Source organism: Artemia franciscana, chromosome 2 (genome assembly GCF_032884065.1).
Source record: "Artemia franciscana chromosome 2, ASM3288406v1, whole genome shotgun sequence".
Lineage (NCBI taxonomy): Eukaryota > Metazoa > Arthropoda > Branchiopoda > Anostraca > Artemiidae > Artemia > Artemia franciscana.
The window spans coordinates 47,453,890-47,476,058 of record NC_088864.1 but is presented as its reverse complement, the minus strand read 5'-3'; the positions used below and the strand labels follow the sequence as shown (position 1 = coordinate 47,476,058).

The 22,169-nt window shown below is 32.9% G+C and overlaps 1 protein-coding gene across 1 annotated transcript; it reads right to left on the bottom strand.

The window, feature by feature from the left end:
* Positions 1 to 150: 150 nt before the first annotated feature.
* Positions 151 to 20,383, bottom strand: LOC136042847 (akirin-2-like). Its single transcript, XM_065727779.1, has 4 exons — positions 20,131 to 20,383; positions 12,967 to 13,163; positions 9,175 to 9,334; positions 151 to 3,708 (listed from the first exon to the last, which is right to left on the bottom strand). Exons 1-4 carry the CDS (start codon positions 20,282 to 20,284, stop codon positions 3,698 to 3,700), a joined length of 522 nt encoding a protein of 173 aa, XP_065583851.1. The 5' UTR covers positions 20,285 to 20,383; the 3' UTR covers positions 151 to 3,697.
* Positions 20,384 to 22,169: the final 1,786 nt, after the last annotated feature.

The window sequence follows — 22,169 nt, the reverse complement described above, 5'->3', positions numbered from 1 at the left end:
AAACCTCAAATCTGTTATATTGAGGCTTTACTGTGTCGTAGTTATAGCGAAAACAAGATGATAGTCGCATTGGCATATCCTTATCACAAATTGTTCTATTTATGCCCAACTATATTCTATCCAACAATAAAACGACAATGTACACAAGAATAGAAAATCACTAAACGTTTATTCCGCAAAACCTGCAAATTCGCTGCATATATGAAAACAAACTACAAATTACACAAAGATTCACAAAACATAGCCAAAGTGCAATTTGATGCAATGCAGATATTAAGCCAGATTTATATACACAAAACTGCTAGTTGAGGAAAACGCTAAACGACCCGTATGGACGTCCATTCTAAAGCGAAATGCACACGTAGATAGGTGAAAAAAAATTTCTAATCTTTCACTAAGCTAATTGAATCATCATATAAAACAGAAACAGCTTTCCTTAACCTCCGACTCGACAATCTTGTTCTATCATGAGCAGACGAAAGAGTTACTAAAATTAATTACAACTTACATATTCATAAAAAAAATATATCCTTATCTTTTCAAATGGAGTCTCTCTGGTCGTGTACATTTACTGTTGGTTGTCTGTTAATTACAAAAGAAGATGTCTACCGAAGATACTAACGTATGCAACAGAACACATTTGACATAACGATTATTAGTTTTGAGAAATCTTACTTCTGTCTGAACAAATGAAGCATGAAACAGAAATAAGGCAATTTGATAACCAGAAGTAAATACACAAAACCCTCAACTAGTTAACAACACTTTCTTCGAACGCACAACCTTTAATTTTAGCCTACATGTTTCCTTGTTATTAATATATTTTTTTTTTTACAACTTTCGAAATGTTTTGTGCTTTTTTTAGTTTACAGAAAAGAATGCCCAGTACATTCAACAAAAGCAGTAGCAGAGGACTGCTTATAAAACCAGACCATTTCAATAAAATCAGGCCCTGCAAAAACAACCCTAGTATGAACAACTAGAGCTGTTCTACTGTTGTGAGATAGTTGCGTGCCTCCACTCCACCATAAGCTCTTTCCTCTTTACCTAATGCCAAAAGGGAAATAATCCTGCCTGCACAGCCTAATAGGGGCACTGAGGAGTGGAACCCCTCAAATTATAGCTTAATATTATGACAAAGTATTGAGCAGAATGCTAAGAGTGGCTCGCTGCTGCAATGAATCGTTGACAGTAGCAATATTTCAATGAAACAACCCTGATAAATACTGACATTCATTTAAAAATAGAAACTAAAAGGAAATTCCTTAGAAGGAAAAGTAGAAGCACAAGAACCTTCAAAAATTAATTTTCCAGATAATTACCACCATTATTATTTTCTTTGGGATTGCAAAGACAACAATTCCATTCATTGTTTCACCCCTTCAAACTTTACAAACGTTAAGAGGCTATCAGGACTTCCTTCTAAATTATAGATATTTTCTTTTCTACTGTTCACGTGTTTCCCGTCTTTTCCATCACTCTTCGCTAATTTCAGTACTATTTTGTCTAATCAAAATGCTTTTCTTTGCTTTTAATTTTATATTTCAGTTTTGATGGTAATTTATCCAACTAAAATTTTGAGTTTGGCTCATTTTATATCGAAATCACCTCCATGATGGAAATTATCATCTTATCTTTCAAATAATCAAGAAAGTTTTTACAGTAAATGCTGCCTCTGATGCAAGAGTAACAAATCAAATTATCTTGATGTCCCTACTTCTTAAAATCTGTACAAGGGGGATCCCTCTAAAAAAAATATAGCCTAAAAATGTACTTTACTTGTATGCCCCCCCCCCCCACTTCAAGAAGTGGACATTTGCAAACATATACTATCCGCTAGATTATAAAAGCTAGTGTTTATTCAATTCTTTTTTTTAAACTATGCCTCAAAATTACACAGATTTGCACATATTTCCCACTCAGAAGGCCTGGACAAAAATAAATCAAGCTAAGTAGCAATAACAACTGCTATTGAGATAAAAATGCATTACGATTTTGTTTACTAGTAAGTTTAAACATATTTAAGTTTGATTTTGCTCGTTATTTGCTTAGTTGATGTCCCCTTTGACTAAGATAGCTAAAGAAGTTGAGACACAAATAATGTCAAATGAGAATTGACATGATTGCATTTATTTATCCAATGCAAAATTACTTATACTCATCATATATGCAACCCTGGACAAAAGCAGGATCAGCAAGATAAATGCCCCCTAGGGCTGTTACCATGATTGTTTTCTGGGGAGGAGGGTTACAAAAACTTTATAAAAAGCGTCAAAATACGTTTATATTCATTTTTGTTACGTTTTGAAGTCAGACATTTTTTTTGAGGAGGGTTGGGGCGTACACAACCGCTCACACCCCCACCAGATGCCTGCAAATTGTCCTTAATTGGCTACTCCTCTTTACATGAAGTCCACACAGTGAATGCTTGTTATTCTAGTTTTTCCAGTCATTTCAATGAAGACATAGCTCCGAAGCTATTTTTAATGGTGGTAGAATAAATCCAGGGATGTGAAGGTTAGTCAATACGATGCTGAAAATACACCTAGCAAAGGTGTATCTGTGCACAAGGGAGAAAGTTCTTGCCAGAGACAGGCCCAATGGATCCGCCCTCCACCAGAAAAAGCCTCACTCATCCAGCTCAAACCTGTGTTCACCTATGGTTGCAACTAATTTTTTGAAGAAATGAATTTAACATGATTTTGTACAAAGTAATGCAGAAGATAAAAAAACTAACTTGGAAACAATTCAGCTAATAAATATTATGACAAACTTTGGTCAGCAACATCTTACTTTAACACATTAAATGTAATTTTTCTGTCTGTTTTTTAGTTGTTTTATACTTTGATTAACTTTAAAGTTAGAAACTTTAATACCCCTTAAATTCGCAAATAAACAAGCCTCGTCAAGCTTAATTGACACTAATTAGTAAAAATTTTATCAAAAGGAAAAAAATTAGTTGTTATCCCAAAAAGCAATTTACACATATATGCATTAAATAAATCTAATAAAATTTAGCTCAAATTCCAAATGTGATATTGCACTAGTATATCAAGTTCCGCACTTTCGTTCTACACAAGAACTTAAGTTAGTATTCAATTAGACAACCTCTGAAAGCAAACATTTTTTCCTATTTATCTGTTGCACATATAGTGATCGTTTTCACCATATGGTTTTTAATTTGTCAAATATTTCTTATCAAATTCAGACCTACACAAAAAAGAACCGAATCTGAATAACGTAATACAAGTTAGAAAGAGCATTAGCACAATTCAAGTACGTAAAGCAACAATTTCATACTTGACAAATGAAAAAAAGTAACTTATTAAATTTGTCAGACAACTTCAATAAAGATACTGAAAAGTGGTGATGGATTTGTTCTACAGCCACAATACATATGCACAGTACTATATCCAAAAACCATCTCACTTTCTTTACGCAGTAGCAAACAAAACTGAACTAAAACCACTCCTTTGCAGTTGTAGCTATCCCGAGACAATTTGAATAAGCAGCTATTTGTCACAACATCATTAAGACCACAAAATTGAACAAAATACAGATGGCACTTTAGCTCAATTTCTACAAAAGGAAACAACAAGTATATCTAAATCAACGGGGTGGGATACTCAACTCACAGTTATTTCACCACGGGCACAATTTTTCTTGAATTCTTTTGAAGCAAAAAAACCATTTACGTCTATGATAAATCTAAAAAAAAAAACAGATTTAGATATATAACAAAAGAGAATACACAATAAACATACTTAAAAGCCACTAAAACAATGTCATGTATACTAGACATCTTTTGGAGATATAAATATATGATCTGTTATAGTTGATGTCATATATCGATATATAACGAAAGACAAGAATACATAACAAAAGCCACTAAAACAATGTCATGTATACTATAGACATCTTTTGGAGATATACATATATGATCTTTCATATATAGATATATGACAAAAGACAAGAATACATAACAAAAATATTTAAAAATCACTAAACAATGCCATGTATACTAGATATCTTTTGGAGATTGCCATAAATTTTTTGGAGAGAAGGTGGGGTAAATTTAGACAGACATGTCCTAACATTATATGCAACCAAATAAGGCCCGTCCCCCAGCTATGTGCATAGTTGATGAAAGTTGATAAGAAAAATAACCCCTTTTTTTAAGTTCAAACAATGACAATTCTTTCTTCAGTTAATTTCCACTAGATCATTTAAATACTATCTGAGAATGGGTCAGACATGCTGTCCGCTCCCCCTCTATTTAAAAAACAAAAACAAAATACAAACTATTGCATTAACACAATACTAACTTTTTTATGTTTCATAAATTTATTCTTAATACATAGAGTCATTGTGCAAAACATAATTACACTGTTTCTCTTAAGCAGAGCTTATGCAGACAAATGCAAACAACTTAAAAATGGAGAAAATGGAAAACCATTATGCATTTTCATTGTCCAAGCCAAAATAGGAATTAATTTTTTTTTAAAAAGACATATCTAGGACAAATAAAAACATTCCTACAAAAAATTACCAGTTTCAAGCTGTACTCAATGCTGCAGCGAATTTTTAATACCATAAGTACCACTCCTTTGCCTTTTATAGAAGTATTAAATAAGTCACAATCTGTTTTGCCAGGAAATAAACAAGATTAAAGTATACAACACAATACTTAAGCGAAGGTAAACAAATGCCTCTTCCATTATTCCAATATCATTTTCCTCTAAAAATCGCTTTTAAAGGTTTATCAACAGAGAAACCATTTGATAGACCAAGTTAATCCTTAGTGGAGGTAGCATTGAGCCACACTCAATTTATTCAAAAAGAAAAGAAAACACATAACAATAACAATAATAAAGATCCTAGAAGCGAACTTGTTAAGGACCAAAACAACAAAAAATTGAAAATGAAAAAGAGAGAGAAAAAAAAAGAAAAGAGAAAACAAGGGTAATTAAAGCAAATTGAATAAACATTTAGAGAAATATAATATCAAGATTTTAGTACATTGTTATATAGCGTCCGAAAACTTGTGGATAGCTCGACACTGGAGGGTATTAAATTCCATTGAATTATAGATTTATAAATTGGGGATCGCTGGGCGGAACTAGAGATACACCTGGGGACAATGAAGGAACGGTTGGATGAATGGAGACAGTGGCCTTCAGAATTATTACTATTAAAATAAGATAATAAGTGGGGAGGAAGATTTTTATGGTAAGCGGAGTATGCAAGGGATAGATTTAATTTTTTGATGATTTGTTCAAAAGGGATAATACCAAAATCGGAGTACAAGTCCTTGGTGGGATATAGTCGTGGCAACCGAAAACTGCTTTGACGGCACGGTTTTGAGCAGATTTTAATTTATTGGTAACTGAAGGATAAGTATTGCCCCATACAGATCCGCAGTATGAGATATATGGGTAAATAAAAGAATAATAAAGAGTGACAAGGATATCGGGAGGAAGAAAATAATTCACACGATTAATTATACTTACCTGTCGCAAAATCCTCTCATATTAGGTTGTACCTCATCGACATAATTAGGTTGACTCTTGGGATCAATACTATCCATAAATTAAACTGGTTAATAGAATGATAGTTGAACTTTATTGTTTAATGTAACGTATCAGTTAACCAATTGTAAGAATTTGTTTAAACGGATATGCATTAAGGATAATTTAGTTGTATTTTCTTTCAAGTGTAGTTATTAATGACGTCTATGTTTTCAAGATTTAGTTTATATTATATATTACAGGTAATTATTTGGTGAAAACGAGAAAACAACAACTTTTTTTAAGCAGTTTAGATAAACGATCACTTGAACAAGGTCTTGGCCTTACTCATCAAGGACAAAACAGCATAACCAATCCATTAGCCAAGTAATCATGTCCTAAATCAAGTTATCATTAATAAATATAAGTCGTTGTACAACTACAAGCAAAAGCACCTTAAATGTAATAAAATATTCCCAGGTAACCAGGGCTCGTCAGAGGAATACAAACTTGCCAATATGAGCTGCGGCGCTTTAAATTCTGGACCATAGTAAATGAGCGCGCCTGCCATAAGAACTTATGGCATCCCCTTGCGGAGTGTCACTTGAGGAATACATACAAAAGTATATATATATATATATATATATATATATATATATATATATATATATATATATATATATATATATATATATATATATATATATATATATATATATATATATATATATATATATATATATATATATATATCCATTAATATTGAGCGTAACTTTCTTCACCACCTTTCACCAACAACTATTCGAAATAATGTATACACTATTGTGAAAGAATACCATCCCAGACAATTTACTCCCCCGCCCCCCTATTTGCATAAAAACTGTGCCTCAAAAAATCACAATTCACTTTCATTTAAGATCTACCAAGAAATTATTCCACACTGCCCACAAGTAGCCAAACAAATGCTTGAGTTGAAACTTGCCCTAAATTAATAAAATACGAGGAAAAATACATCCAAAAAGTTACATACAAATACTATTTAATATTTCTTGATAACAAATATTATATTGATTTCAAAGTTCATTATAAAGAAAACCAAGTTTTTTAAATTGCCAAGTAAGTTTATTGGCGGAAAACCTCTTATAACCTCTATATCTCGGGGTACTGTGTTGGATCTAAAACAAAAGACGATCCTCGAATATAAATGCCATCTTCGTGCCGTTTGTTACTCCGGTGAAACTTTTCCGAAAAGTAATAGTGAGTGGCGAAAAGTGATAAATTCTGCCAAGTTTCCGGATACAAGTTCTAGTGATATTATACTTTGTCTATCTTGGATTGAACATTATTCAAAAATATTTTCGAAAGTTAGTTATGCAGTGCATAAGCGTTTCTCACGTTTGCTCGAAAAAAATTTGCCGTCACGTATATGTCAGAGACATGTGATTCCAGTTGAAAAGTGGGCTATTGTTAAAGGTATAAAGGTTTTAAAATCAAAATCTTTGGATATTGATGGGATTAGTGTTTTGAATCTTGTTCCCAATTCTTTTGAAGTGGTATATCATCTCCAACTGTTTTTTCAAATGTGTTTTAGTAGTTCGTGTGTACCCGACTCGTTCTTATGCGGTAGCGTTACGTCACTTCTAAAAAAAAGGAAAAGATCCGATTTCTTGTAGTTCTTATAGGCCCATAACGGTAGCTTGTACTCTTAGCAAGCTTTTTGAACACCTCCTACTACCTTATATCACTAAACTTGGTCTAAATGATGATAATCAATTTGGTTTTAGATCTGGGCTAGGCTGTCAGCATGCTCACCGTGCTTTGACTTCTTTATTAAAAGATGCCCATCGCACTCGTCGCGTACTTCATTTCGCAGCCCTAGACTTGTCTAAAGCATTTGACAGTGTTTGTCATACTCAAGCATGGACAGCATTATGCCAGAGAGGAGTAAATCCATGGGTAATTCACGTGCTTCCTTTTTAGTACTCCCATAATTACCTTCGCCTTAAGTCATTAGATAATTCTTATTTTGGTCATATCCCTGTTCGTTGCGGTGTAAGACAAGGGGGAGTTCTTTCGCCGTATATTTTTAATGCTTGTATTGGAAATGTATTATCAAAAAAATCGACTACGTGCCTACTAGGACCATTTGATATCTCATATCTGGCTTATGCGGATGACCTTCTTTTGATTGGTCAAACTGAGTCTGGTCTTGCCCGTTCAATGAAGTCAGTTACCTCTGCTTTCCGCGATATCGGCCTGTACCTAAATATTGACAAGTGCGAGTTTCTTGTTTTCAACGGTAATAATTGTTCAGAATCACTATGATGCGGAGGTTTCAGTATTCCTCGAGTTAAATCATTTCGTTGGCTTGGTATAACAGTTTGCGATTCTATGAATGCTCTCTGGTCTCGTGCTGTCAAAGATATTAGTGATAAGCTGAGGCTCTATTACTCTAAGATTGTAGCAAATAGTTGACACTATAGGAGAAGAGCGCTAACTCAGCTTTAATCAAATTTTTGTGATCATTCTGTACTCTTCTGTTCTGGTATTAGGACACTTCTGTTGACCGGTGATCTAAACCGTATTCGCATAAATTATTATCGGTACTGCAAATTTCTTTTACATCTACCTCGTTCTTACCAGAATAAAAAAACTTTATTCTGTATTGTGCGACAGATATTACTGGTGCTTTCGAAAAATTATCTGCCAAGCTAGCTATTGAAGCGCTTTATAGGCTAGGATGTTTTCATCGCCTTATCAGTCTTTTTTCTGTATGTGATTAAATTTGTTTCTTGTATTACTTTTCCTGTTTTTCTTTTGTATTTTACTCCACTTAACCTCTTTTTTGTAAAGTAGGTGATAAATAAATTATTATTATTATTATTATAATTAATTTATGGCTAAGTATTTGACTTCTATTTTTAAAATCAATGTAATTACTGCAAATTTTCTCAGATCTAAATCAAGTTGGGAATAAAAACGCTGAATATAATATTTGTATATTACTTTCAAGGAATGGGAGATCAGCTACTTCAAAATTAAAATCATCCGTTCTATTATATATTTTAAAAACTAATTTATTATTATATGAAACATTCATAGCTAAATCTAAAGTAGTCATAATGCCCTTTCCCAAAGCTAAGTTCCAGAATTGGCTCTGTTGGGCAAATATTATAACGAAACCTCCATAAACACTGCACAATTTATCACTTAAATCAAAAAATCACCTAAATATCTTTTATTATTTAAAAGTGATATTTAACATTACTTGGGCTCTTTATATTAATAATATACTCATATTCTGGTTTGCTTAAAAAATAAGTCCGCTACAAATGGACTGGCATTACCCCTCATAGCAGTTCCAATAATTTGCTTATATAGATTAGCATTAAACTTTATAAAATTATCAAATATAACAATTTCTAGCAAATCATATATTCTAGCAATCATGTCCAAGCTATAGCATCTTGAACTAATAGTACTATTGAAGAAGTTAGTCCATCTATGGCAAGGGAATCATATCATTGACAGGAATTAGTTAATAAATTACATGAAAACATTAATGTAGCTAAGTTTCACTCTTACACTATTCTTATTTTTTGCATCATTATATTTATATACTTGAACAGAAGCTTAATACTAAGCGTATTTAATTCATACTACTTACAGCTTGGAGTCTCAGCTTCAAAACGTCGCTGAACCTGATCAAACGTGAATTTGACAAAGGAATCATACTGCTCAGCCAATTTGCTCACTAAAACCTGATCGTAAGCTTCGCGGATTTCTTCTTCTCGCTCACGTATCATCCTCTCACAAATCATTGTCACCTAAAACACAACAACAAGTCTAATTCTACCTTCCAATATTTTGTATCTCGGTTCTAAATATGATGTCCTTAAAAACGTAGCTAAGCACTCAAAAGGGTAGCAATGGGATGGGGAATCTACTTATGTTTAGCAGCAAAAAAAGAAAAAAAAATAACCTTAATTTTGGAAAATAACTATAACAAGATAAAACTTCAAAAAGCAAGTTTTGAATAGTTTATTCAATCCATCTTGCAAATTTTAGTAATTTTTTCTAACATAGTTTTTAAATTACTAGTTTATTGGTACTTAAATTCAAAAGTTTTTTGGGGGGAGGGGGCAAACATTAAGGAGATTCAGATAGCAAAACATATGGGTAATTTCTTTAAAATGACACAGAATTTTTTTTTACTATTAAGAAAAAATAATACAATCAAGCTAAATTGATCACAATCTAGTTTTACAATTTCTTCTACCCAAAGAATTTATACACACAATCTCAAAATATAGTTACAATTACACCAATAAAAGCTGATCTTATTTAGATGTCCTTGTGGCAGAATGTGAATGATTGACACTAGGGTTTATTCTACTTGTTTAGACTATATGAGCAACACAAATATAAAATAAATTTTAGTTATATGCATGCTTTTCTTAGACTGTAATGGATTTCTTAGACTATGTTATGTCTTTGTCCCTTCCTTTCCATATGCATGCACATAAAATTCCAAAGATGTACACATGTACAAGCAATAGGAAGGGAGGTTGGATATTCTTTTTCTAAGAAGGTAAGGCTTACGGCTTTAAAACACATTTGAGCCAAACATTACCTTGAGTGCCCTTCAAATTAACCTGAAAAAGAAGTTCTAGCTACATATGTGCAGGCATTCATTATAATACCAAGCTTGGCAAGACAATAAGAACTAGCAAGTAAAAAAAGGCATCCTGAAAGCAAGACTTTTCATTTAGACTTAAATCATAATTAGATACTAATTAGATCCTAATTAGACAGATCGAAGTTTTACTAACATTGTGCAACAGCTTCCCAAATTAGTGAATAACTGTTAAACCCCCTTTAAAATGGATTTACTTCAGTCCACCTTACAAGCTACTTTACTTATACCAACGTTTGGTGACCCAACATGAGAAACATGTATGCAAAATCTTGGACCGAATTGACACACAGTGGCGAACAAGTGAACCTAAGACTTGGCCACCTGTAGTCTAAAGGCGTCCAGTACCCAAGTCCCCTGGATTGGCTTGCTGGACTAAGGACTTGCTGACAGCGGGTGGAAGTTTTCTATTCTAACATTCTAAAAAATGCCATTTGATATTATTCTAATTGATAATCACACTAAATCCACACACATACAACAACCATACTACTTACACAAAACACATTCATAAATTTTATTCTTTTACAAGGAAAAATCTTTTGGCTATGGCCTTGAAGATTAATGACTTGCATTTTTATCACAAAGGGCATTTTATACCATATGCAGGGAGTAATATTTCTTATTATAATCTAGTCACACTTCCTAATTGATATACTATATTCGATGCTCCTCATGTATCATGACTATGGAGAACACAATTAATGAAAAAAATATTTTCAAGAGAACAGGAAAGTAAATTATTAAGATATTTATATGTGAAAATAATAACTTGCTAACCCCTAGGTTTTGAAATATCTACAAGTTGATTCTTAATGCAACACTAATTAATAAAAATTGTTCACCATCTCCCTACAACTCACCATATAGGTAAAGATGGTTGGTAAAGAGGTGAGCAATGAGCCAAATTGTCAAACACCCACTGAATAAAATGCACTATAATCGACTGAATGTCATTCCTGTCTTCTTGATATTTCTATTTCATTGTCTTAGTTTTTTTCCTTTGTTTAAAATTGTTCAGAGCAGTCATTTTCCTTGGGAGGTTTATAACCAGTTTTGCAGGTTTCTTTTTTCAAACCATACCACTGGTGTTGGAAAATACTTTTCTTCAAACCTTTTATATTTTATTATCTTTTCCATGATTTGTTCATTTATTTATTCTGATTTTTTAAATGGACTTATCAATTATGCTTTATTATACATATCCTGTCAAGCATTTCTAAATTAGGTGCCAGAATTCAACAACACAGTATAACATCAATCATCCTCTTCTAGTACCAATTCTAGGTACTATTGCAAAGAATTGTATATATCAGAGGAAAGCATGTATGCAAAAGTATGTATCAATGGTTATTGGGAAGTATACAGACGTTTTCAGGGGAATTTTTCTGGTTTGGGGTTGAGGGAAGGGGGCTATGTGGGAGGATCTTTCCTTGGACGAATATGTCATGGGGGAAGAGAAATTCAATGAAAAGGGTGCAGGATTTCCTAGCATTACTATAAAAAAAAAACAATAAAAAAATAAATATGAAAAAGTTTTTTCAATTGAATGTAAGGGGTAGCATTGAAACTTAAAACTATTACACATATGAGGGGTTCTAAAAATACTTTAGCATAAAGAGCGAGGTATTTAGGAGGATATAAATATCTTGCTCTTTATGCGAAAGTATTTTTAGTAATTTCAACTATTTATTCTACAGTCTTTCTGATTCAGGGGTCATTCTTAGAGAATTGGGACAAAACTTACGATTTAGTGTAAAAAGCGAGGTATGAACGAGGGTACAAACCCCCTCACATACAAAATAAAAATATAAGAATATAAAAGTTTGTTATGTAAGTTAATTCTTAAGTTACGTATATTTTTTACTAATAAAAACGTTGGTTAAAAATTAAAAGTTCCAGTTACCTTTTTAAGTAACCGAAAAATTGAAGGGCAATAGGCCTCCTTCCCCCCACCCCTTATTTCTCAAAATCGTCTGATCAAAATTAAGAGAAAGTCATTTAGCCAAAAAAAGAATTAATATGCAAATTTCATTTTAATAATTTATGTGCAGAGTCAAAATCAAACATATATTAATTCAAAAACGTTCAGAAATTAAATAAAACAACTAGTTTTTTTAACTGTCAGTAAGGAGTGACATTAAAACTTAAAACAAACAAAAATTACTCCATATATGAAATGGGTTGTCCCCTCTGCAATCCCTCGCTCTTTACGCTAAAGTTTGATTCTTTGCCACAATTCTACTTTTTAAAACAATTAAAAACTTTAGCGTAAAGAGCAAGGCGTTGAGGAAGGGACAACCCATTTCATATATGGAGTAATTTCTGTTTGTTTTAAGTTTTAATGTCACTCCTTACTGTCAGTTAAAAAAAAATAGTTATTTTTATTTAATCATAATTCAGAACCCAAACAAAAGAGAGCAGAAAAATAAAAGCTAGTGACAAGACACTAGTTTATACCAAATAATTTAAAAGCCAAATTTAATAGCAAATCTAATACCAAATTTAATAGCCATTTTTGAAACTAAATTAAAAATTTATACCCACAAAACCAGATTTTTTTTTTTAACTTCATATATCCATGTCCATTAAGAATTGAAAAATGTTTATATAAGTGTATTACCCTTAAAATGGACAATATTATCAGTCTAACGACTGTTCACAGTTCATCTTAAAAGTATTTTACATGCATACAAGTAAAGAAAAAGAGGACAAAGAAACAGTATAATAAAACTTGACAATAAACATGAAGAACAAGCATACCTGTTTCAATGTAAATAGTGGTTTATCCTTTTGAAGAGTATATCCATTTGGGGGTGATGGAGATCTAGGCAGTGAAGCTGGACTTGAAGGTCCAGATTCACACATTGCATCACCTTCACTGTGAGACTTCTCATAAGATAGCTGTTTCCTTCTCTGAAGTCTCTTTACTTCTTCACGGACACTTGCTAGTAACTGATCTAAGATGAGATACAACACTTGCATTATCGAACATTTCTAAGCAAAAATTCTAAAGCTCTCTTTATTTGTTTGGTTTAGCAGATATGGATAAATACATTTTTTTCAGGGGGGGGGGGTCAAACATGTAAGATACAAAAATGATGGATTTTATGGAATGTATAAGAAATTGTAAAATCATCTGATTATTCAGGGGGGGGGAGAATATAGCCCCCACCCTACATTTGTGAACATAGTAAACACACATAAATGAGGGCATTCATTATGAAGTGCTAGTTTTTTTGCATAACAATCCACATGAGAATAATTTTCTGCCTTCTCTGAAATTTTAGCTGCACGAGCCTATGTAATAATTGTGATTTTTTACATTACAATACAATATTTCAAATTCCTATAGTAACTGTTGCTCAGCAATTTTCCTTCTCTCTAAATATGCCACAATATTTCCTGAAAATCTCAATGCTTTTTCTCAGACTTAAGATTAAAATAGGAAATGATTTCAGAACCAAATTTAGAAAGTGTACCACAAATTCTTTGCATTTTCAGCCATTAACAAGTAGAACCAGGAAGCACTAAGCACTAACATCTTTTCTAAAATAATTTATAATCATGTCAAAACAAGGAAAAAACAAGTATCTTGTGTAAAAATTGTGAAGAAACAAATTTCTGAATGACAGAACAAATCCAAATAATTGTCTGGTATTATCACTTAGTCACAGCTAAATGCCACATAACACCCAGCATTAAATTTTTTTAGATATACTGGCATTCATAACCATAACAAATTTCTCTTTTTAATAGGCTTACTTGTCTCTGCTTCTAGGCTTATGTTCCCCATATTCTATGATTATATGTCTCATAGTTGTTTTATTACTAGGTAACTGGGAGACAATTTGAATCTCTGGCTCTTATTTCTTCAAAGTGGATTCAATAGAGCAAAATAATAACACTTATTCATTAAGTTAATGTAACAAATTGTGATACACTAGGTTGAAAGCAGGGTTTGTTTTCAAAATATAAAGAAGGCCAAAACCATAAAAAACTAAGGCCTCATCTGTATGTCAGCATTTCATCAGTATTTCACAAAATGGCCTTAGGGGTAAATATCTTGTGGTTCATAATATTGACTTACAAATAAAGCAAAGATACCCCTTGATGCCTTTTTTGATGCTATTTATGAATATAACAATTGCTTCTCTTGCAAATTCAAATTTAAGTCCCTATTGAACCCTTTAAATGACCCAAAAATTTATGTTTTTTGGGTATAAAAATGCTCAAAACATTAGTTTCAAACTCACTATTTGAACATAAATCCATTTCTTAAAGTTATAAAATCTACATGCATTTATTTATGACAATTGAGTTGGATAAAAATACAAAAGAATTTCTTTATTTTTCCATCTGCCATGTTTCTTGTGTGGGCTGTGATATTTTTTGGACATATAGGTGAAACAGCAGTTTTTAAGTGGCCTAACAGAATAAGAAGACAACAGTGCAGATTTGTTTTGATTTTTTTTTTAATTCAATTTAATCTTGACAGATCAATTTTTGTGAATTATACAACTTTTACAAAACTGATTTAATAATAGATTAGACTAAGTACATAACAAAAGGTATAGCCTGTTTTTACATCCAAAAAAATATAGAATGAAATTATTATTGTCAAGGTTCTAAAAAGGCTTAAAATTGAATTTATGAGAAAAGCAATAACTATATTCCAATCTTCCATCATGTGAGCTGTTGTGTATATGTTTTGCAACTCTGGAATGAGATTCATCTGGAGGGCTCTTCTGTCATGTTCATATGTCCTATGTAGTATGTTCTTTGGTCTTCCTTGGCAATGGGTGCCTTCTGGTTGCTAATGGAGGAGCATTTTTGGAAGTCTGTGATTTGGCATGCAGAGGATGTGTCCAAGGTATCGCCATCTACGTTGTCATACAATGATTGCAATATTTGGCTGGTCTGTGTGGGTAGGGATCTTGCCATTACTGACACAGTCTCTCCAACTGATTCTAAGGATTTAGTAAAGATAGTTATTCTTGATGGCAGTAAGGTGTCTCTCCTGTTCTGCAGTAAGCTAAAGCCATTCCATAGCATAACTCAGGACAGACAGTACATTGCTCTGGAACAAACTGAGGTTCAACTTCAGCAAGTATACAGTGGATTTCCAGAGAGGCAAAAGTTGCTGAAATTATGCATTGGCCAAAGTCTTGGTGTACAATTCTTTTTCAAGAGTTGTAACTGGAAGTGACTGTACTCCCTAAGTACTTGAAGTCTGTCACCTGCTCAATATCATCTCCTCCTAGTTGGATTCCCATGGGTGAACTACTGATCAACATTACTAGATTCAAAAATAGCATAAAAACGTCATCTAGTGGTATGATTTCTTTATTTGTAAGTCAATAATAGGTAAAATTCTAGTTTAACTACTTTTTGCTTCTTGGAAAGGATTTGGTTAAGGAAATGAAACTTTCAGTAGTAAATTCAGAGTCAAAAACATATTCTAGGAAGGTATTGCCAAGCTTATATCTTAACCATCTTCCAGTTTTTAAGTGTTCAAAATTTGCCAACTTGACAGGTCCTATTGAAATTTTGACAAAACAACATTTTACATTATTTTTCAGTTATTGGTTTCCTTTTTACTGATTTAAGCTCTGAAAATACAATTTCTGTAAATTGAGTAGGATTTCAAGTCATATCAATTTTTTTATTAAATGTAAGAATTATATTTGCAGATCTTTGAAACTTCATAAAAAGGATCAAGCAAAGTTGAGAAGCTGAAAAACAATTTCTTGGATGTAAATGTATGAACAGTCCAAGCAGTCCTGGCTGTTTTTATAAAATGCAAGTGTCAAAAAGTTTTTTTTTTAATGAAAAAGCTTATCTTTCAGGACAAATTTGAAAACAGACAAAATGTTTATCAAAAGCATGGTTATTTTTATAAATGTTAATGCAAAATTGGAAAAAAAGTGAAGATGATTGTTTCCCTGCAGGAAAATATGTTAACTAGGATTATTTTGCTACTTTAGGCACTTCCAGGTAAGCTAGGACAATGAAATTTGGCAGGCATATCAGGGACTGGACCAGATTAAATTAGAAATAGTCGTTTTCCCTATTTGATCATCTGGGGGGGGGGGGAGTGGGTGCTGGTTAATTTTGAAAAAATGAAGTATTTAATTCTGAAAAAATAGAAAAATTTAGGTATTTTTAACTTATGAATGGGTGATCCAATCTCAATAAATTTGATATTAGAAGATATCATGTCTCAAAGCTCTTATTTTAAATCCCAACCAGATCTGGTGACATTGGGGGGGGGAGGAACCTAAAATCATGGAAAACTCTTAGATTGGAGGGATTGGGATGAAACTTGATGGAAAAAATAAGCAGAAGTCTTAGATACATAATTGACATAATTGGAATGGATCTGCTCTATTGTGGGGGGAGGGGGGTTAATCTTGAAAAAATGACATATTTTTAACTTACAAAGGAGTAATTGGATCTTCATGAAACTTCATATTAGGAGGACCTTGTAATTCAGATCACTTATTTTAAATCTCAACTGGATCCAGCATCATTGGGGGGGGGGGGGTTGGAATCTTAGAAAATACTTAAATAGGATAGATCAGGATGAAACTGGATGGGAAGAATAAAAACCTGTCTAAGATACATGACTGACATAACTGGACTGGATCTGCTCTCTTTGGTGGAGTGGGGGGGGGGGGGTATTTGGAAAATGAGATATTTGTAACTTACAAACAGGTCACCAGATCTTAATGAAATTTAATATTTAGAAGGATCTTGTGCTTTAAAGCTCAAATTTTAAATTTCAACCAGATCCTGTGACATTGGGGGGAGTTGGAGGGGGAAACTGGAATTCTTGGAAAATGTGAAAATAGGGGCATTTTTATCTTATGATTAGGTGATTGGATCTTCATGAAACTTGATATATATAGAAGGATCTTATGTCTCTGATGCTCCATTTTTGACTTGAATTGGATCTGGGGCCATAGGGGGTTGGAAGAGGGAAACAGAAATCTTGGAAAACACTTAGAGTGTGGAGATTGGGATGAAACTTGATGGGAAGAATAAGCACAAGTTCTAGATACATGATTGACATAATTGGAACAGATCTGTTCTCTTTGGAGGAGCTGGGGGTGTTAATTTGGAAAAATTAGAAAAATTGAGGTATTTTAACTTAAGAATGGGTGACTGGATCTTAATGAAATTTGATATTTAGAAGGAATTCATGTCTCAGAGCTCTTATTTCAAATTCCAACCAAATCTGTTGACATTGGGGGGAGTTGGAGGGGGAAATCTTGGAAAACGCTTGGAGTGGAGGAATTAGGATGAAGCTTTGTGGATAGAATAAGCAAATGTCCTTGATACATGTTTGATGTAACTGTACTGGATTTGCTCTCTTTGGGGGAGGGGTTCAGTGATTAGGTGAGTTTGGTGCTTCTGGACATGCTAGGCTGATGAAAATTGGTTGGCGTGTCAGGGAGCTGCATAAATTGACTTGATAAAGTTGTTTTATCAAATTCAACCATCTGGAGGGGGGGGACTAAAGGGAGAGGAAAAATTTGAAAAGATGAGGTATTTATAACTTGCAAGTGGGTGATCAGATCTTAATGAATTTTGATATTTAGAATGACATTGTGACTCAGAGCTCTTATTTTAAATCCTGACCAGCATTAAGCCTTTGATTTTCCTTTTAAATCAATCTATTGATTCTTAGAATTTTTTTAGAGCTAATAACATATGGGCTCTTAGCTCTTCTTGCCTTGTCACAAGTGCCATATGAGCTCTTAGCTCTTGTTTTCCTGGCCATAGTCTTACAGGGGAGTCTATGTTGAAGTGTTTTGTTTGTGAATTTATTGGCTGGTACTTCCAAATACCTTCCTGGGACATACTTTAGCCTGTAGACCAATCCCTGAAAGTTTCATTTTCCTAACCTAACCCCTTTCTGAGATAGCAAGAAGTCAATCAACTAGAATTTTACCCAAGGTATTTTCAAAATTACTACACAACTTCTTAAAAAACAGCAAAACAAACACTTATGGCAGTAGGGTATGGCAACTTACCACAAGCATCAGAATTTCATCCTGAACCCAAATATGACATTTATTTCACCCAAAACAATGTCCCTAGTTTTAACATAATTTGTCCACTAATCCCATTTTTTAAATGATACTTTTCTCTCAATTTATGTTGTAAGATTTTGGGAAAAATTAGCTCAATTAGAAAAATTTAAGAAAAAACTTAAAAAAACAATAAAAATTTAGGACAAAGGTGAGAAAATTTGGTAAAACAGTAGAATGTTCCCAAAGGTCTATAATAAAAGGTTGCTGTGTTTTAACCCAATTTTGCCCCTTCATAATTGATAGTTGCACTATCTTCTGCCAGTTTTATCTATACTAATCATTTTGAGTAAACTTTCATGGTAAAATTATAGCAAGCCATATAACTGGCTTTTGTACAAAAGTGAATATATCACTTGATGCCTTTTTTATGCTATTTACAAATATAATAATTGTTTCTACCTCAAATTCAGATTTAAGGACTTTTTGAGCTCTTAAAAATGACCTAAATATGGGGTATAAACAAGGCTAAAAACATTGGTCTCAAACTTTAAAACATTGATCTCAAACTTACTATTTCATTATAAATCCAGTTTTTTGATGTCATATAATCCACAAGCACTGACTTTCTAATATTAATTTGGATAAAGTAATTTTACCAGTGTTATGGTGTTTTCTTCCTTGCACTGAGAAAATGTAGTATTATTTTGTCAAAAATGATGTGAAGAAAACATAGTATTATTTTGTCAGAAACAACAGATAACTTACACTTTAATTGAAAATTTGTCATTTTTAACAGCTTAAAAAGTGCTTAAATTTGAATTTGTGGCAGAAGCAACGATTATATTTGTAAAGAACATAAAAAAGGCATCAAGTGGTATATTTGTCAGTTATATGAACTGTCAGAATTTTTTGAAAATTCATCATTTTTGAGAGCTCAATATGTGCTTAAATCTGATTTGAGGTAGAAGTCATTGTTATATTTGAAAAGAGCACACAAAAGACATCAAGTGGTATATTCACTTTATACAAAGCAAGTTATATGGTTTGCTATAAATTTACTACTTTCATTTTGTGATGATATATTGCCACTCATTACATTTTGAAAACCATCAGAAATAGCCTGAGTGATTGTTATTTTGTTCATTATGAATGAATAATATAGCCTATGAATAATTCCAACTGCTTAGTATTTTTCATATCAAATCACTGCTCAACAAGACTTGGTATTTTTGTATTCAAATCAGAGCTTTCAAAAAATCTGAGATCAAATTACTGCAATGATATTTCTGTAAAAGACAAGAAAATTAAGAAACTTAAAACAGCCTTAGAGGTAACTTCAAAAATACTTTGCAATGTAAATGAAGGTGATATTTGGATTCAGGATGAAATTCTAATATTAGTGATAAGTTTTTTTTATGTATATAATTAGTCTGTTAATATAAACCTTATTCCCAAAAAGATGTCTTTTACCCTACTTTAAACCTTCCAGGAAGTTTAATTTTCTTAACCCAGCCCCTTTCCAAAATAGGCTAGCACAAAGTAACTAAACTAGACTTGTACCCAATAATGTGAACAGTGACATTTACCACCTAATGCTCATTCTGGTTGTGCAAAATCTTCATTGTAGCAACCACTAGGTTTGGAAACAGCCTCATATAGGGAACCAAATTTTACTACACTTTTGCCATTACAAAACTTTTGTATGTACAAAATACTTAATTTAGATTGTTAGGTCTAGTACATTACGAAACAGCCTACTTAGTTCAGGATTATAATCTTGACAAACAGTTACCCAAACTGGCCTTAGCATCTCACAAAATGCTGAGTTCAGAATGTAAATCTTAAGCCACAATTACCCAAACTTATCCAAAAGAACATGAGAAGCTACCTTGCGTCATTTTAGGAACAGAGCCAGCATATGCACTTGGAGCCTTCATGGGTGATTGCTGGGCAACAGGAATGCACCTTCGTCTTTTAGCAGACCTGGAAGGACTGTGCAAGGGGTCAAAATCCAAAGAACGTTTCAAAGTAACACAAGCCATTTATATACAAAACGATTGATTTCGATATCACAGAAAAATAATTTTCAAGAATAATTAATGCAATTTGACGTCTTTTCTTCTTTAAACCGATATGATATCGATATCGATACGATATATTTAATAGTAAACGACGATGTTATGGTATTGTGTTGGTACATCATCAGCTCTCAGACAAAACGTGGCAAAAAAAACAGCCAAAGAAGCACAATGTGGTTATTTTCACTTTTGGGTCAAGCGAAGTCCAAAAATGCCTCGTATCCTTTTCTACCACTCAACACATCTTATACTTACCAATCTGTATGTAACCTAAGCGGTATGTCAATTTGATGTACTGCATACGTATTGGAAAGCTAGTCAACCACTAAAATTTAAGTAAATTGTTTTTTTTTTTAACATTATATAGAAAAATTGTTTTTATTTGGCTGTGTTTATTAACTTATTTTAAGGCTAATAGAAATGTGGTTTTGATATAGTCACAACAAACAGGATACTTAACGTTATGGTTGTGAAGATATTACAATTACATTCTAACTTACTTAATCACACTTTCCATTCCCCATTTCCAAAACCAGACTTGTTTTTAAACCTCATACTTTTTCCTTAATGTAGTCAATCGGTAATGACTGGGTAATAAACTACAGGTTAATAAACTAAATCCCTTGCTTCTGTCAGTGGGGGTAATCTTTCGCCAGAATTAAATGAAATATTGAAGATTTTTCGTGGATTAGTAAGGTGCAGCATTAAAGCCTAAAACAATCAGATATTACCTTTAACGGGACATATATTTTACCACTCCTTCCCCAATCGTAATATTGACGACTTGTTGGCGCTTCTCTATGAAAAAAATACATTTAATATGTTTTCATCGAGAAGATGATATTCCCTTTTTAAATATTACGTTGTTGGTAGTAAATAACGAAGGGTCTGTTATACTATGATCGGATGTGTGGAGCATAAGCAAGTCCTTTGAAAAAAAAAACAGGCACTAGTTATGCCAGTTACACCTTTTTTCTTCCATAAAGGCTTCAAAGCCTAGTTGATCTTAAAAATGTGTAACCGGGATTCTTGATTTCCCAAAAAAACTCCTGTGTGCTATTGATTAAAAATGAGTAGCTCATTCTCAGTCCTGTGATTAATTTTCTTCAGACTTTTGATAAAGCGACATCTGAATCGTCTTCTGAGCTATACCCTTAACCATCGAAAGGTGTACCGTTGGTGGGATCGTTCAGCAGGAAAGAAGCTGGAAAAGCAACTTGTGAATAGTTATTAGTTATAAAAAACATGTACATTCCACTAATCATTATCATATAGTTGAAGATACTGATTGTCGGATAATAGACCGTTGAGAATACGACCAAGCTTCCTTCACTGAACTTGAAATGCATCTCAAAACTGTGCGTCTAGTATTTAAGGTCATATTAGTTTCAAGCTGGAAAGTTGGTTCGCTTATTTGGTGGGAAAACCATTCGCGGAATCTTTCTAGGAGCTTGTTTCTATGATGAAACTTTTTTGTTGTGTTCTTGCAAAGTCAATGTCATCCTAACAACTTTCGCTTCTCTAAAAAATGTCGCTTCTCTAGATACAATTTTATTTTTCTTTGTTTAAACACGATACTAGTTCATTTTTTAAAACCAAAGCAACATTTTCACTTACCAATAGGGAGTCTGTAGCAAGTCTGGACAGCTTATCGTAGGCAGCGCAATAGCGCCGCCTAAGTAAAGAGCGACGTGGGCAAAATATATTATTTATTTGTTGTTTTTTTTGTTTTTACATTTTAAACCAGGACGCTTCGCATAAAAGGATCGTCGTAGAAACTTCAAAGGGGCTCATTCAATTGGACATTTAGAGGGTTAGTGCCCTTTTTAACCGTCGAAAGTGATTCTAG

Coding starts and splice junctions, on each gene's coding strand:
- LOC136042847 (XM_065727779.1), bottom strand. CDS start 20,284: ATGGCTTGTGTTACTTTGAAACGTTCTTTGGATTTTGACCCCTTGCAC. Junction 13,164..20,130: donor TGTTCCTAAAATGACGCAAG/GTAGCTTCTCAT, acceptor ATCTCATCTTAG/ATCAGTTACTAGCAAGTGTC. Junction 9,335..12,966: donor CACTATTTACATTGAAACAG/GTATGCTTGTTC, acceptor GTTGTGTTTTAG/GTGACAATGATTTGTGAGAG.